The sequence below is a fragment of the Megalobrama amblycephala genome, linkage group LG17 (genome assembly GCF_018812025.1).
Source record: "Megalobrama amblycephala isolate DHTTF-2021 linkage group LG17, ASM1881202v1, whole genome shotgun sequence".
Taxonomy (NCBI): domain Eukaryota; kingdom Metazoa; phylum Chordata; class Actinopteri; order Cypriniformes; family Xenocyprididae; genus Megalobrama; species Megalobrama amblycephala.
This window is the reverse complement of record NC_063060.1, coordinates 25,392,862-25,407,780: the sequence shown is the minus strand read 5'-3', so window position 1 is coordinate 25,407,780 and position 14,919 is coordinate 25,392,862. Positions and strand designations below refer to the sequence as shown.

Below are 14,919 nucleotides of genomic sequence, written 5' to 3'. Positions count from 1 at the left end.
AAAAACAAAATATCGCAATGTCAGTTTTTCTAATTTCATGCAACCTTACTTAAATGCTACTTACACAATTACTCTGGGATTACCCTGACAGGATATAAGCACTTAAATTTTGAGAGGAAAACACAGGCCTGCCAAGGTGTTTGGCCTTGTGGTTTGTGGGCACTTTTAGTTACCCTGTATTCATCTGTCAGCAGTGCCTGTTAGCTGGGCTGGTGGTTTGGGTGGTCTTCTGGAGTTCTTAACTACATTATAAATTTAGATGATCCGCATAACATTAAGGACACTCAACCTTGTCCTCTCCAGGTGTTGTTTTTTTTAGTGCCAGCATCACCTCCTGAGTCTCTTATTAAAGGGATAGTTCACCCAAAAATGCAAATTCTGTCATCATGGGGTCCACATCTGTCATTCATGGGGTTGGCAAATGGAGGTGTTGGAGTATTTATTGGTTTGGTCTGTCACCATACTATAAAGTGCAGGACTATCTGTGCTGAAGCCGCTCCCTGTCCATCTGTTTGGATTAGCTAAGCCTGGCCTCTATGTCCCAGAGCAAAATCACCACATCCATTCTGCATGACTGAGCACTATTTCTGATTTGCATCCGGTTGGGGATGTGATCTCACATGGAAGAGACACTGATCATTTTGCCTAAATCTGCATACACTGGTTCTAAACATTAATTTCCATGGCTAGGGAAATTTGAGTTCCAGTTTGCTCTGAGGGCATAAGCCAAATATGTGCTATGTAGGTGTGAAATACTTAATAATTAATGCTATGTTGTGTTGCCATTCTGTAGTTTTTCTTGGTGACACACTGTAAATGGATCCTGTCCAGCTGTGCGGCACAGCATGTCTGCTGTGCTGCCAAAGTAATGTCACCATTCATCAGGTGTTTTGTATGTGTCACACATTCTGGCCGTTGTCATGTGGTCAGGTGGGCTGATGGACAAGCCCAGATGATACCTTTGCCTACTTTAGGGCTTTTTGTATCAGTTAGTTAGTTTTTTTTAAATCCTGTTAATACTTAATATTGGCACCGATAATCGGCCAGGCTGCTAATCGGTCAACCCCTAGTTTCCACAGTGTTTGCTGATTTTAATTTTTTTATTTAAACTATGTGTAAGTTATTTGTTATTTTATATTAGGCCAATAGCATGATGCATGCCGTGCTTATTTGTTTTGTTAAAGGGTTACTTCAGGATTTAGCATTAAGCTTTGTATTAGTAGAATACCACTAGTATTTTCGAATTACCGTGCTTTCCCCCTTCATATCAGCCCGAGATGAGAGATTTATGCATTTTTATTCTGTAAAAAAGCCTCAGATGACGCAAAAATCGTCATTTTGCGTCATCGGAGGCTTTTTTGGCCAGAGGCTTAAAACTACAGCCAGTAATAGCAGGTAGTTCCGCATTTTTTTCACCATGCCCATACATATGCGCGTTTGAGGTTACTCACGGGCATAGATCAAAGATTTTATCAAAAGTGGGTGTCAATTATATTTTTAAGCTTACAGTAATTAACATTATTTTGTTATAGTCTGCACTACATCAGTGGTTCATCTCGCAAATTTATCGGTCTCTGCAGTCATCTCAACCAATACAGCAACAGGCTTTTGTGGTAACGTTAGCATAAATAGATGAATAGACTAACTCAGTTTTACAGAACAGTGGCTTTACTTTGATAACAGTCAACTTATATGCAACTTATATGTAATTGTCTATCTAACGTTACTTTGCTAAGTTTGCAGTTTTACTGCTACCTATGTGCTACCTACAACACTACATATAGGCTAACGTTACTGTGTTATCAGTCTAGTATCAGCGAGTCTTACCTCTAGGCGAATACCCAGGCTGTTCGTCCTCTGGGAAAGTGAATATCGATCGCGGTGTCCTTCAGAATGGTTCTCTTCATTGCAAGGATATTTGGTTCGTAGTCCTCGTGCTTGAAATGGAGACTACATATTCTGCAGTTTTTTAGGTTTTCTATAACGGTGTCATCTCCAAACTTAGGGTGTTTGATGGCCCGCAGCCACTGTTTACATCGCTCCAAATCTTTAACTTAATCGGAAAATGATAGAAACTTACTTGTCCTTTCCTGGTTTTGGGTGTACATCCAGGTACAAAGCAATTTAGCACCATTTCGCTGTAAATGTATGAACTAACTCACGATTTATAGAATTAATATGTAACAAAGCAAGCCTAGTTGTTTGAATTTTCCTGGTAATGCCGCCTGTAACCGATAGGCGTGGTTTGGGCGTGGCCTCGCAAGGGCAAAACAAGTGCATTCTGGGAGTTGTTGTCTTTCATCCACATTAGTCAAAAATACATTTTCTGCCTTTTCTCAGTATAGAAAGCTCCAAATTCAAAAATAATTTCACATTTCTACTACATAAATGACCAATTTTAAATACACATTCATCTTTCCAGGGGTGAAGTACCCCTTTAATAAAGCCATTAATAAAGTTCTGTTGAGTAATTGTACCGTTTCGTTTGTTGTGCTTTCATTAAGAATAATAATGAACCCGCCATTCAAGCAATTTAAGCCCCTGAATTGACGCTAATTCGTAAGCGAAAGTAAAATGCGCATGGCCGCACAGGCATTCATAAGTGATTTAGAAGTGAGGTGGAAAAGAGGGGAAAAACTCCAACATCCACCTGGTGATAGCGGTATTACTGGTGTTGACACACGTCGATGGATCGGTGGGAAAATGTACTCGCCGTCATCCCTTGCAGTACTGTTGCCTAACTTTTCATAGGTATACTCTCCATCTGTAAATGTTAGAAAGTCATGCAGATATTTCCATTTTGCTGTCAGGAGTGGACGTGCCTTATTCAAGCGAGTCTCTGCTAAACTTCACAGACTTCAGTAAACAAGTGGCGTTGCGCACCAAACAGATGGAGCACAATAGAATAGGAGGGCCATATTTCTGACTAAAATATAGCTAGGTTTTGCCAAAATATTTGTTGTTGGACATTAAATGTGCCATATGAGGCATTTTAAGTCAAGTCAAGTCAAATGTATTTATATAGCGCTTTTACAATTGGTAATTGTTTCAAAGCAGCTTTACATATTAGAAGCACAGAAAAAAGGGAAGTGGTTAAAAATAAGCTGTACAAACAAGCGTGGTAATATGTAACATATACAAGATGGTGCTACATTAAGCCAATGTCGGCTGACTCCCAGGGGTGGAAAAACCCCCCTAGGAGAAAAACCCAGCGTGCTAACACTGGGAAAAAAGTCCTAGGAGGGAAAAAAAACCCTTGGAAGATATATATAATATATGTAAATGGATATGGAGATCAAAATCTGAATTATACATATTTATTATAGAGATTAAAAATAGATTATATATAAATATATGTAAGCGGATACGGGGATTAAAAATCTGAATTATAGATTTTAACTAGGTATGCACGATATATCGCATGCGATTGTCACGCGCATTTTGTCAGTAAAGCTGGTTCCCTGGTTACCGCTAAATCGCCATTACCTGCTTTCAAATGGAGCGGCATTTAATAGGCAGAACCGTAGATCACTGACAAGCCACGCAATATCGCGTTCATATCGCAGATGAATCGCCTTCGATAATGAACGCGATATCGCGTGGCTTGTCAGTGAACTACGGTTCTGCCTATTAAATGCCGCTCCATTTGAAAGCAGGTGATGGCGTTTTAGCGGTAATCAGGGAACCAGCTTTACTGACAAAATGTGCGTGACAATCTCATGCGATATATCGTGCAGCCCTAATTTTAACCTTCAAGTAAGTTTATTTTTATGATAGCAGTATCTGTAAAGACTGCTGGAATGTGGTTATCAAATGTAGGCTAATATAATTACTAAGCTCAGAGTGAATGTGTTCCTCTTACCAGTTAAAATGTAGTCTGTGCTTTTTTTTTTAGTTTTTTTTTTTTTTAGTTTTATTTTTAATTTAGTAGTTCTAACCTCTGCTTTAAATTGTATTATTTTATCACCCAGTCCTAATAATATATATATATATATATATATATATATATATATATATATATATATATATATATATATATATATATATATATATATATATATATATATATATATATATATATATATATATATATATATATATATATAATATGCATGTGTGTGTGTATATGTGTCCTAAAGGTCTGTGAGAAAATACTCTGATGTTCTCTGATACCACCAAATTGCTGACATTGACTTGTAGGGGAGTTCTAAGAATTATAGTTTTGTAAACCTAAGCTTTTCAAATCAGATTTGGTTTGTAATCTTTGAGGTCCCATTACCTCGATCTCCGGAATCATTCTAGTATACAGCACACTGTTGTCTAAAACATACTGCATTCAGCTTTACTACTGCTCAGCAGTTTAAATTATGAGCGTAATATTCTGTAAATTGTCACAGCTCTTGACAGAAACTTGTTCCAAAAGTTCACACAGGCTCTCAGATATCATGTGCACTTGCTGTGCTTCACACTTATTAACTCATTCCTCAAAGACTCAGCTGGTCGTATCAGAATTTGGCACCCTCTGAACATATTCCAGCAACTCAAGGAACCTTAAGATTACTTGTATAGAAGACCAAAATAGACCAAAGCCCCACATCCTGCTACACATCACTGTTGAATCAATGTTCCCTAGCACACACCTGACAAAAGCTTAGGATGTTTCTTCCTTTTCTTTCCAGTAGTGACCTCATAAACTAGACATGAGAGGGATAATGATTTTGCAGCCCTCCTTTCCACTGCAAACGTCTTGCAAACATCAGCAGATGTTTTTGCTCACTGCTGCACATGGGAATGCACATGAACTTTTGCGCAACGTTGCTTGTTCCTTTTATGAAAGTTCACTTCATAATGTAGAAAGATAGACAGTAATCAGTCTAATCAGATTTTTAAACCACAACAACAGTTACTCTGCCCTGCATCAAATTTGCTGAATGAAATGCAATACTTGTTTCTTACTAACTTTGGGGTGCTGGGGCTGGATTCACTGAACATTAAGATTAAAATTCTGCTATTTTCTACTTATTTTCTAACTTAAGAAAAAAGATAAGAATATTTTGTATTACAAAAAACTTTTCATTCTTTTCATTTCATGTCTCACATGAGACATGTTTTGTTTTTAAGACATAATTTAAGATGTATTCATATTCCTGAAAATAAAAAAAATAAAAATCATTGTGAATAACTTCTTAAAGTTAGGATAACCTCCAATCTGTCTTAAATCCCGAAACTTATATACATTGAGTAGGCATTTGAGAAAAACAATGTACACATTCTCGGCTGAAAGATGGCTCCTCAGTCTGATAACAATAAAGCTGCAGACAATACATATTTCTCTGACACAGCAAAGCAACATGTAGCAAAGCGAAATTATATTCGTGAATATTCCTGCACATCCCTAGTTGTAACACATCGCGCACATGTTCTCACTAAATTTCATGTGCAGTTCAGAGCATTTTTGCTTTCGACAACCATTTGTAAGGTTAAGTCTTGTATTATCCCTTAATTATTTTTCCACTCCTTTACAGATAAGTTCAATATATTTCGAATACTACTTTTTGTCATTTAAACCAAAACTTTAGACATTTGACTGCTTTTGTTATTTTGATAAGTGGATTAAAGCTGATCTTTCATTTTTATTTTGTGAAAACTGTACATAAGTTTTTTTTTTTTTTTTTTCTTTCTTTTTCTGTCATCTATTTTAGTATTTGTGTCAAAAAGTAAAAAAATTGGTTATAAGACAGTTAGACAAAAATAATCTGTATTAAATATAATTGACTGGTCTCTTATTCACACAACATTTGTCAGTACATCACCAGTTGTGGCATTTCAGATGCTAGATTGTGTTTATGGAGGGGGAATATTTGATTTCTCACACCTTTGCTGGAGGAGGTTTGGCAGCAAAGGGTAGGGCGTGAATATTGGGTAGGTGTGAGGCTATAAATACTTAATAAACAGAGCAGTGCGTGCCAGAAGCAGAATGCCCACTCTGGAATTGTAAGGCATGGAGATCCAAAGAAAGCTCAAGCCCTCAGATCTCAACATGAGCAAATTACACAACTTGATCCTTGTTAAAGTAAATAAAACAATAATAAAAAACAAAACAAATGTTTCTTTCAATTTTCATTTTCAGAGTTTCCACAAAGTTACTTTTTGATTTTTGAACAGATTTTTGATATAATTAATGGCAGCAAAACAAATCTGAACGGTGAATCCTCCTGTGGGGGGGAACTGGTGTGTGGTGTCTGTTATTCTTAAATATGCTCCACAAAGAAAAATTAACTTCAGATGAAGGATAAAACATCTCCCACACCCTCCAGACATGACATCAGGCTAGTTCTGACTCAACCTTCAGTGGGCGTTCCTCAGTATGAAGAGGAAAATGTCAAGGATGATGATGTCATAGCAGGTCTGATTCATCCTTGTGTTGATCCTGCTCTAGTTTGTTGACTAGGCTGCTTAAAATGTTCTATACAATCTATATGTAATTATTTTCTAAAATGTGACAGTCAAATATTTCTCCAAGGTTTTTTTATTTTTACCATGTATGCAACTAGGGCTGCACGATTAATCGGAAATACATAAATGCGATCTTCTTTCTAAATGACGGCGATTCACTTGCATGTATTTCCCTGTATTTAGATCACATGTGAATTCACGTGTTCACTTTACAACAATCCAAGATGCTATATCAGTCAAATTTACAAACAAACAAAACACATCAGGCCAAAGATTAGCGAATGATTCAGACATAAATCCCGATCACTTCTCTCATCTCTCTTCCTCATTTATGGCGTTCCGCTGTCACTCACGTGACGTGTAACAAGGAGGCAGATCTAAACAGATTAGTCAGTTTACTTGGTGGATTTCGAGCAGCAATTTTAATCAAATTCACGAATAGTACACCATTTTAACATTATAAAAAAACACATATTGAGTTACTGAAAATTTTTAAGGCCTTAGTGATGTTATATTGCGAAGATCTTGAGTTTTCCCTGAAGGGTGTGTCTGTGGCGGCCTGACAAAGTTCGAGGTTTCGCCATGAAACAGGAAGCTGTTGTAACTCAGGTATACAATGTCCAATCTTGGTCTAAAATAAGTACTTTTAAAGTGCTGGACTTAAATACTTTTAAGTCCAGCACTTTATTATAAATGCCCCCCCACACACACACTTTTTCCATTTTTTTTTTTTTTTTTTTTTTTTGGAATAAATGTTTTAGTTGGAAAAAAATGAGAATCGTGTGAGAGAATCGTGATCTCAATTCCCATAGAGAAAAATCTGCATTATATGCAAAAAGTTCTGCTGTTTCTCCGTGGTATGGTTGTCCAGTGCTGCTGCTTATGAAAAGCAGAAGAGCTCTTGTTCAGTACTTTCTTGCTCACAAAAGTGATTCACAGTTTAAACGTTCTTGTTTCCTTTTATTTTAAAGATCTGAGGCGAATTGTCTATTGTTGCTTTCAGTACGGCTATAAAAGGCACACAAAATGATATTCAAACTCACATTAGACGCTTTTAACACTAAATAAAGCACATACACAGTACCTGAGATTATCATTGTCATACTTTGTGTTGCTGTTAGGACAAGAACTGAATAACATGGAAAAGATTTTCCATGTTAGAAGACTTTTTATCATGTGTCGCAGCATCGCATCGAGACTGGTTAGGACACCAATCTCTACAAACACCTCAAACGTCTTGACGAAATACATTACAAGTTAGCAATGAAGTACAAGGGAGCCACACCTAAAAATACCAGCTGCCACCTTAAAGGTTCTTAGCCAGTTGGAGTGTCCAGAAAGCACAAGTGCTATTTGGTGTGAGGACCCTATTGTAATTGCTTGGCCAATTCTTCTTCTTCTCCGAAATGAATCGCATTTCTGAGGGCTCAATAGCGCCACCTATAAAATGTAAATTTAGCATCCTTCATGCTACGTTTCACGTACAGTTATGAAATTCGGTAGACAGATGCAATAGCCCAATACCTACAAAAAGCCCCTGGGTGCAAAATCTGTAAACCCAACAGGAACTGAGATATTTTGAATTTTCTCTGCAAAATTTTGGCAGTTTTTGCCGTTTCCAGACATTGTACTTTAACAAACTCCTCCTAGAGCTTTAATCAGATCAACATTATATTTGGTCAGTCTAATCTAAAGATCTTGAGTTTCTGCTGAAGGACATGTCCATGGCAGCCTGACAAAGTTCGATGTTTTGCCAAGAAACAGGAAGTTGTTCTAACTCAGGCATACAATGTCCAATCTTCCCCATACTTCACATGTTTGATAATAGTCCTGGCCTGAACACGTCTACATGGCAATATTCAGTTACAGTCATAGCGCCACCTGTGGGTAACAGGAAGTAACATGTTTTACACTGTGATTAACTCCTCATAGAGATTTAACCAGAAGCACATCATATATGGTCAGTCTAATCTTAAGGCCTTAGTGATGTTAAATTGCAAAGATCAAGAGTTTTCCCTGAAGGGTGTGTCCATGGTGGCATGACAAAGTTCGATGTTTCGCCATGAAACAGGAAGCTGTTGTAACTCAGGCATACAATGTCCAATCTGGGTCTAAAATAAGTACTTTTAAAGTGTCACTTTATTATAAATGAACCCCCCCCCCCTTTTTTTTTTTGGAATAAATGTTTTGGTTGGAAAAAAATGAGAATCGTGTGAGAGAATCGTGATCTCAATTCCCATAGAGAAAAATCTGCATTATATGCAACAAGTTCTGCTGTTTCTCCGTGGTGTGGTTGTCCAGTGCTGCTGCTTATGAAAAGCAGAAGAGCTCTTGTTCAGTACTTTCTTGCTCACAAAAGTGATTCACAGTTTAAACGTTCTTGTTTCCTTTTATTTTAAAGATCTGAGGCGAATTGTCTATTGTTGCTTTCAGTACGGCTATAAAAGGCACACAAAATGATATTCAAACTCACATTAGACGCTTTTAACATTAAATAAAGCACATACACAGTACCTGAGATTATCATTGTCATACTTTGTGTTGCTGTTAGGACAAGAACTGAATAACATGGAAAAGATTTTCCATGTTAGAAGACTTTTTATCATGTGTCGCAGCATCGCATCGAGTCTGGTTAGGACACCAATCTCTACAAACACCTCAAACGTCTTGACAAAATACATTACGAGTTAGCAATGAAGTACAAGGGAGCCACACCTAAAAATACCAGCTGCCACCTTAAAGGTTCTTAGCCAGTTGGAGTGTCCAGAAAGCACAAGTGCTATTTGGTGTGAGGACGAAGAGCTCTTGTTCAGTGCTTTCTTGCTCACAGAAGTGATTCATAACTACTAGTTATGAATAGACCCAGGTGGAGTTTTTCATGTTTTCGAAATGGTAAAAAAAATTTGGTTTCTACTGAAATGGTGTTGTATGTCAGTGACATTTAATTAGCACTTCTCTGATGGCATGTTGTGACTGTCAGCATGTATATCATGCAGTGCATCAGCTGTATGAATGCTAGATGGGTTGACAATATCTATTTCTTGTTCTTTTTTTTTTTTTCTTTTTTTTTTTAGTGAATCTTCATTTGAATGAACCAGTATTGATTCTTAAATCCCGATCTGTTCTGTTTTCAGTTGATCTGTGAACGTCACTAAACATAATTTGTTAATAATCTGTTATCCAAAAATCGCAATGAGTTTTTAAAATTAAGCATTTCCTTCTTTTTTTCTTTTTTTTTTTTTTTTTTTTTTTTAAGTTTGCAGAAATCTGGATCTGTATGTCTGTTGTACTCAGTGGTCTAACTGATTCCTCATGATTTCTCTCTCTGTAGGATGTGGTGGATCAGGATGATTCTCCAGCAGTGCTCTTTCAGCTGGAGGAAGAGCCATTTTCCTGGCCAGGGCCTAAGACGCTTCGTCTGCGCCGCACTTCACAAGGCTTCGGCTTCACTCTGCGTCACTTCATTGTGTACCCACCAGAGTCTGCAGTGCACTCCAATATCAAGGTAGTGTTCATTGCTGTATTCACAGGAGTTTCATAGCATCTTAGCATAGTATTGTATATTTTTCAACATACAAAATAATGTTTTTCTGTTTCTTGTTATAGGATGAAGACCATGGTCACAGAGGTAAGTTATCACTTTTAGTGACATAAAACGTAATCTAGTTTTGTCCCAAATGACATACTATACATGCACTTATACTGTGCGCTAAGCACTCTACCATCTAGTGTGTGGATTTTAGAAGGTTATTTTGTCATCTTGTATTTGTGTCTGATACCTCCCCAACAACGCCCCTTACCCCCACCACCACCACTACTTCTACGTAAGCAAAGCTGTGACAGTGAAGTGTCCAACATTCCACACTTAGTTTTTTTGGTTAATTAAGTGCATTATCTGGGTATTTGAAGTGCACAGTGTAATTTTCAGTGTGAACACATTACTCACACTGTTAATACTACAAAATGGCACAAGTAGGCAAAATGGCATGCACCTTCTGTCTGAATAAGTGACCTTTGTAAAACTAGACTTGTGGATCTTGACCATTCATAAAAACGCCCAGAGTTCTCCGTTTACTCATACAACCTAGCACCCCAAAACTTTGTATCAGAGCAGTTGTTCTCTCAAGGAATGGCTTTTATTCACCTCCCATTACATGATAGCTTTCATAACATGGTTCAGCACAACCATCTATAGCTGCCAGAAATAACTCACTGGATTCTTTCCCCTGCTCAACCTCTCCCCCTTTACTGTTTGAACTTTTGACCTTAGGTGTGTTTCTAAAGATTGCATCATTTTGTTGCAAAAGAGCTTGACTGTTAAAAGTATATTTGATCTGTTTTTCCTTTAGTTTCGTCCTGCTGTCAATTAGGGATATGCAAAGTCTGTTTTCGAAATTGGCTAGACGGTATTCAGAAAGAGCTGGACAACAATATGCAAAATGCCAAGGAGTTTTTTTTTTTGTTTTTTTTTTATAAACTTTACATTTACGAATGCTTTGGGTAGTTAAAACTGCTTAGTTGCATCTCTAAATTATCTTAAAGCATCCTTGCTACAGCAGTACAGACTAAATCTGCTTCAGGATCCCTCACATTAGGTCCTGTTAGTTTGACTTCTTTAAAGTGCAGATAGCAAACTGTGACCTACATAGATTTGTTTGTTTGAAATTATAGTAAGGTTGTAATGTTCGTGGCATTTCAACAAACCACACATAAGGGAACTTTCAAAGACATGCCATATTCTTGATAAAGAATGAAGAATATGTGGGGGAAAAAACATCTGTTTGAAAATTTTTGTTTTATTGATAGTGGAAGAATGTAGAGATTGGCCAGGTGCAGGATGTAATAGTTCAGGAATTATCAATATTTATTTGTTTTATTTCTGTTTTTGACAATAATAACAACAGCACTGAACTGAACAAACTGTTCAACACTTTTTTCAATACTGTAATTTCACTCCCTCTTTGCATACATAACAAAAAGCACTTCTACATCAATAAATAGAAAGTGCAAAAGATTAAAAATGAAGTGCACTGTCACTAGTGTAATTTTTTTAAATATAAGCTTTGATCAGGTAAACAAACAGGTAACAAATAAAGTATGTAAAAATATTTCAAACTCATAAAGAACAAAAACATTCTAAACAGTGTTGCCAAGTCCGTGGTTTTCCCACGCGTCCGTTGGGCTACTTTTACACTGTTGTCGCGGGCTGTTTTTCATGGCCCAAAATAACGTGAGATTTAGTCCCTGGAATACAGATTTTACCAGAGGAGCCCTGCCAAAAACATAAATTTTACCCCTGGAATGCAATTTTTACCGTGGGACCCCCTGAAATGCCATTGGGCTAGTTTTGAGAAGCAATTGGGCAGGTTTTGTTGTGAAAACCTGGCAACCCTGATTCTAAACTACCTGAATAAAAAACATTGCTACTTTAGTGTAGCTTAGTACTATAAATTTCAACTTTTTATTTATTACAACAGCAGTAATATCTAGTTGCACACACACACGCACACACACACACACACACACACACACGCACGCACACACGCACACACACACACACACACACACACTAGGCTAAATATATATACAAAGTATAATGTTTTCAAATGGAGAACAGAGGAGTTCAAACAGCTTTGCATAAATACAAGCATTCAGTTATAAACAAGTTTAAAAAGGTTTGTGTGTTTAATAGACCAAAGAGTGAAAAGAATAGAATACGCTGGAATATTCACTGGAATATGCATTGTCAGAAAAATAAACAAAACAACAATTACATCATCGCAGTAATTGAGTCCATCTCATCTGGTATGTAATCAACACCTAATGTTTTTGTCAGTCTATATTATGAAATGCCTGTTGACAAAGCACTGTTTTTATTTATGCGTTTACACAGAGCTTCTCTCACGGAGATAATTGGTGAAATAAAGGTTATATAGTAAATGTAGTCATTTATTTATTGGTGATGGTAGGGCTGTATCTATATATCTGTATTTGTAAAACTAATGGTCACTCTTTGATTTGTTAAACACAATCCAGAATGCACTAAACACACCACTTCATTATAGAGAAAAATACCAAATGAATAAAAATATATAATCATAAGCTGACCAATAAATAAATAAATAAATAATCTAGGTGACTAAAATTCAGCAGCAAAAAGTATTCTAGCCTAATTCTTGAAAAAAAACTTTGTACAGTAATTTTATAAAATCTAAATATGTTAAAGTTTAAAATTACTATATGCATTCTTATGAAATGAAGAAAAAAAAACTATATTTGATTTATATATTAATGTAAAGACATATGCATTTATAATAATTTATGATTAAAATATGTTTATTTTAAATGTATTGAGCAGCCTTTTAATGGAGCAACAAGATATAGATACAAAAGAACAAAATAGGCTATTAATAATCTTTCAGTGTGCAAAACCATCATAATACAAAACGCTTCAAAACAGCAGAACAAACCGCTTATGCACATCTCTGGTGCAGAATGATGTGCTTGAAGCAATAAGAGTTACAACGCGCAGTCGCGCTGCGCATTGAAAAGTTAACGGCACAGAGAAGATAAGAAACAAAAATAACCCCCGTGTATATCTGCAACTAACAGTTTATTGATCGTATGTTTCTTTTCACTTTTAAATGCCAGTTATCGTGCGTGTGACGCGAATTCATAGTCCTTGTGTTGTGCGATCTAACGGACACCCTGTAGCCCAGGGGTCTCAAACTCAAATTGGCGGGGGGCCGTTTCTGTGATTGACACCTCATAGGAGGGCCATATTAACATTCAAGCGCAAGGAAGCGCAACATTTCAGAAAATTTACTTTCCTTTGCATTATTTCTCATTTACATCAAATTTGCCTACTAAAATATCTTTATACCTATACTATAAATATTCTATTTACCATACTAAATGTAAACAGCAGTGTCTCTCTCATTGTTACAGAGTGTAATATAATTATATAATACTATTACTAATATAATACTACTAGGCCTAATATACTATTAATTGCAATAGTCTGGTGCAACTTCTCACATCCAACAAGGTGCATGGAATAAAAAAAATATAGTAATTTAGGAACAAAACCATCAACACTTGTGGTGTGGAGGGGTCAGAAATAAACAAAAAACTGGAGCTATATATATATCAACTTTATTTTGCCAAAAAATAAAAATCTCTTATTGTTACATACATTATTAGTTTTTAATATTTAGTGGAAGTATTTTCCCTTACTTTATGTTAGCTTAAATAACATTAAAATTTTGCACTGACCAACACTGTACTGAACAAATACAATCCCTGAATACATTTGTATACTCTTCTGTTTCTTGACAGACACCTGGCAGCGCATTTGTCCAAGATGCCGTTTGAGCATTGGTAACATGGCTGCATCGGACGCGTTTCGGTGGTTTAAATCGGCGCTCGTGACTTAAAGTCGAGTGCTTTTACTGTAATTTAGGCAAGCGCGCTCATAATAGGAGCGACGCGGTTGAGTGCGCGGCTCATGGTTGCATAGCAACGACAGACGCCACTGGAGCGAAAGCGCATTGGAAAGAAGGAGAATGCAGCTCGGCCGCTTATGTGACGCGATATGTGAATGCCCCCATAGAACGGCGACTTTTTCTTTGCATATCAGACAGGTAGCAACTTGAGAATAATAATAATAATAATTTAGCGGGCCGGATTATGTTTTATTTTTGAGATCAGTTGCGGGCCGGGTAGAGGGGGAGGGAGGGCGTAAATGGCCCGCGGGCTGGCAGTTTGAGACCACTGCTGTAGCCAGTATGATGACATCATTCAGAAACGGCAATAAACTCCAGCAAGATGTAGTCATTTTATGCAAATCCACAGCCCTTTATCTACATATCTAGTATTATAATGGGAATATATCATATTGGAGAGTTTTACCGTGCTGACTGTCATTACCGAATGCGACGCGCTGTTTGAGTGCTGAACAGAGAATGATTGACAGCTGCAGTGGAGGGAAGATGAGTTTCCATGAAGGGTTAGTTCACCCAAAAATGAAAATTGTCATTAATGACTCACCTTCATGTCGTTCCAAACCCGTAAGACCTCCGTTCATCTTCGGAACACAGTTTAAGATATTTTAGATTTAGTCCGAGAGCTTTCTGCCAGGTCTGTTGTCAATCCGCGTTCACGACTCCGCAGTGACGCTGCTTGTGATAGCGGTTGCTGCTGTGTAGGAGCTTCTTCCATCGCTCTTAGTTCTTCGTCCGTGTATTCGGGTTCAAATAAATATGGCCGAGCAAAAAAATCCAAGTCTTCCTCTGTGTCGAAATCCTTAGACATGTTTGCGAAGGTTGTTTTGTTTACAGAGTGCGTCTCCCTCAGACTGTAAACGAAGCTCGGGCGCACCAGATAACATGTCAGCAGCGTCTTACGCCAGCAGCGTCACTGCGGAGTCGTGAACGCGGATTGACAACAGACCCGGAAGAGAAG

The 14,919-nt window shown here is 37.2% G+C and overlaps 1 protein-coding gene across 1 annotated transcript in view; it reads left to right on the top strand.

Annotated features, from left to right (window-relative positions):
* The window catches only part of arhgap21b (Rho GTPase activating protein 21b), a 79,983-nt gene that overhangs the window by 22,224 nt on the left and 42,840 nt on the right, over window positions 1–14,919 (top strand). Inside the window, exons 3-4 of the mRNA XM_048163107.1 lie at window positions 9,788–9,961; window positions 10,063–10,084. Of these exons, the coding sequence (XP_048019064.1) occupies window positions 9,788–9,961; window positions 10,063–10,084 (196 nt within the window). The remainder of the gene's footprint in view (window positions 1–9,787; window positions 9,962–10,062; window positions 10,085–14,919) is intronic.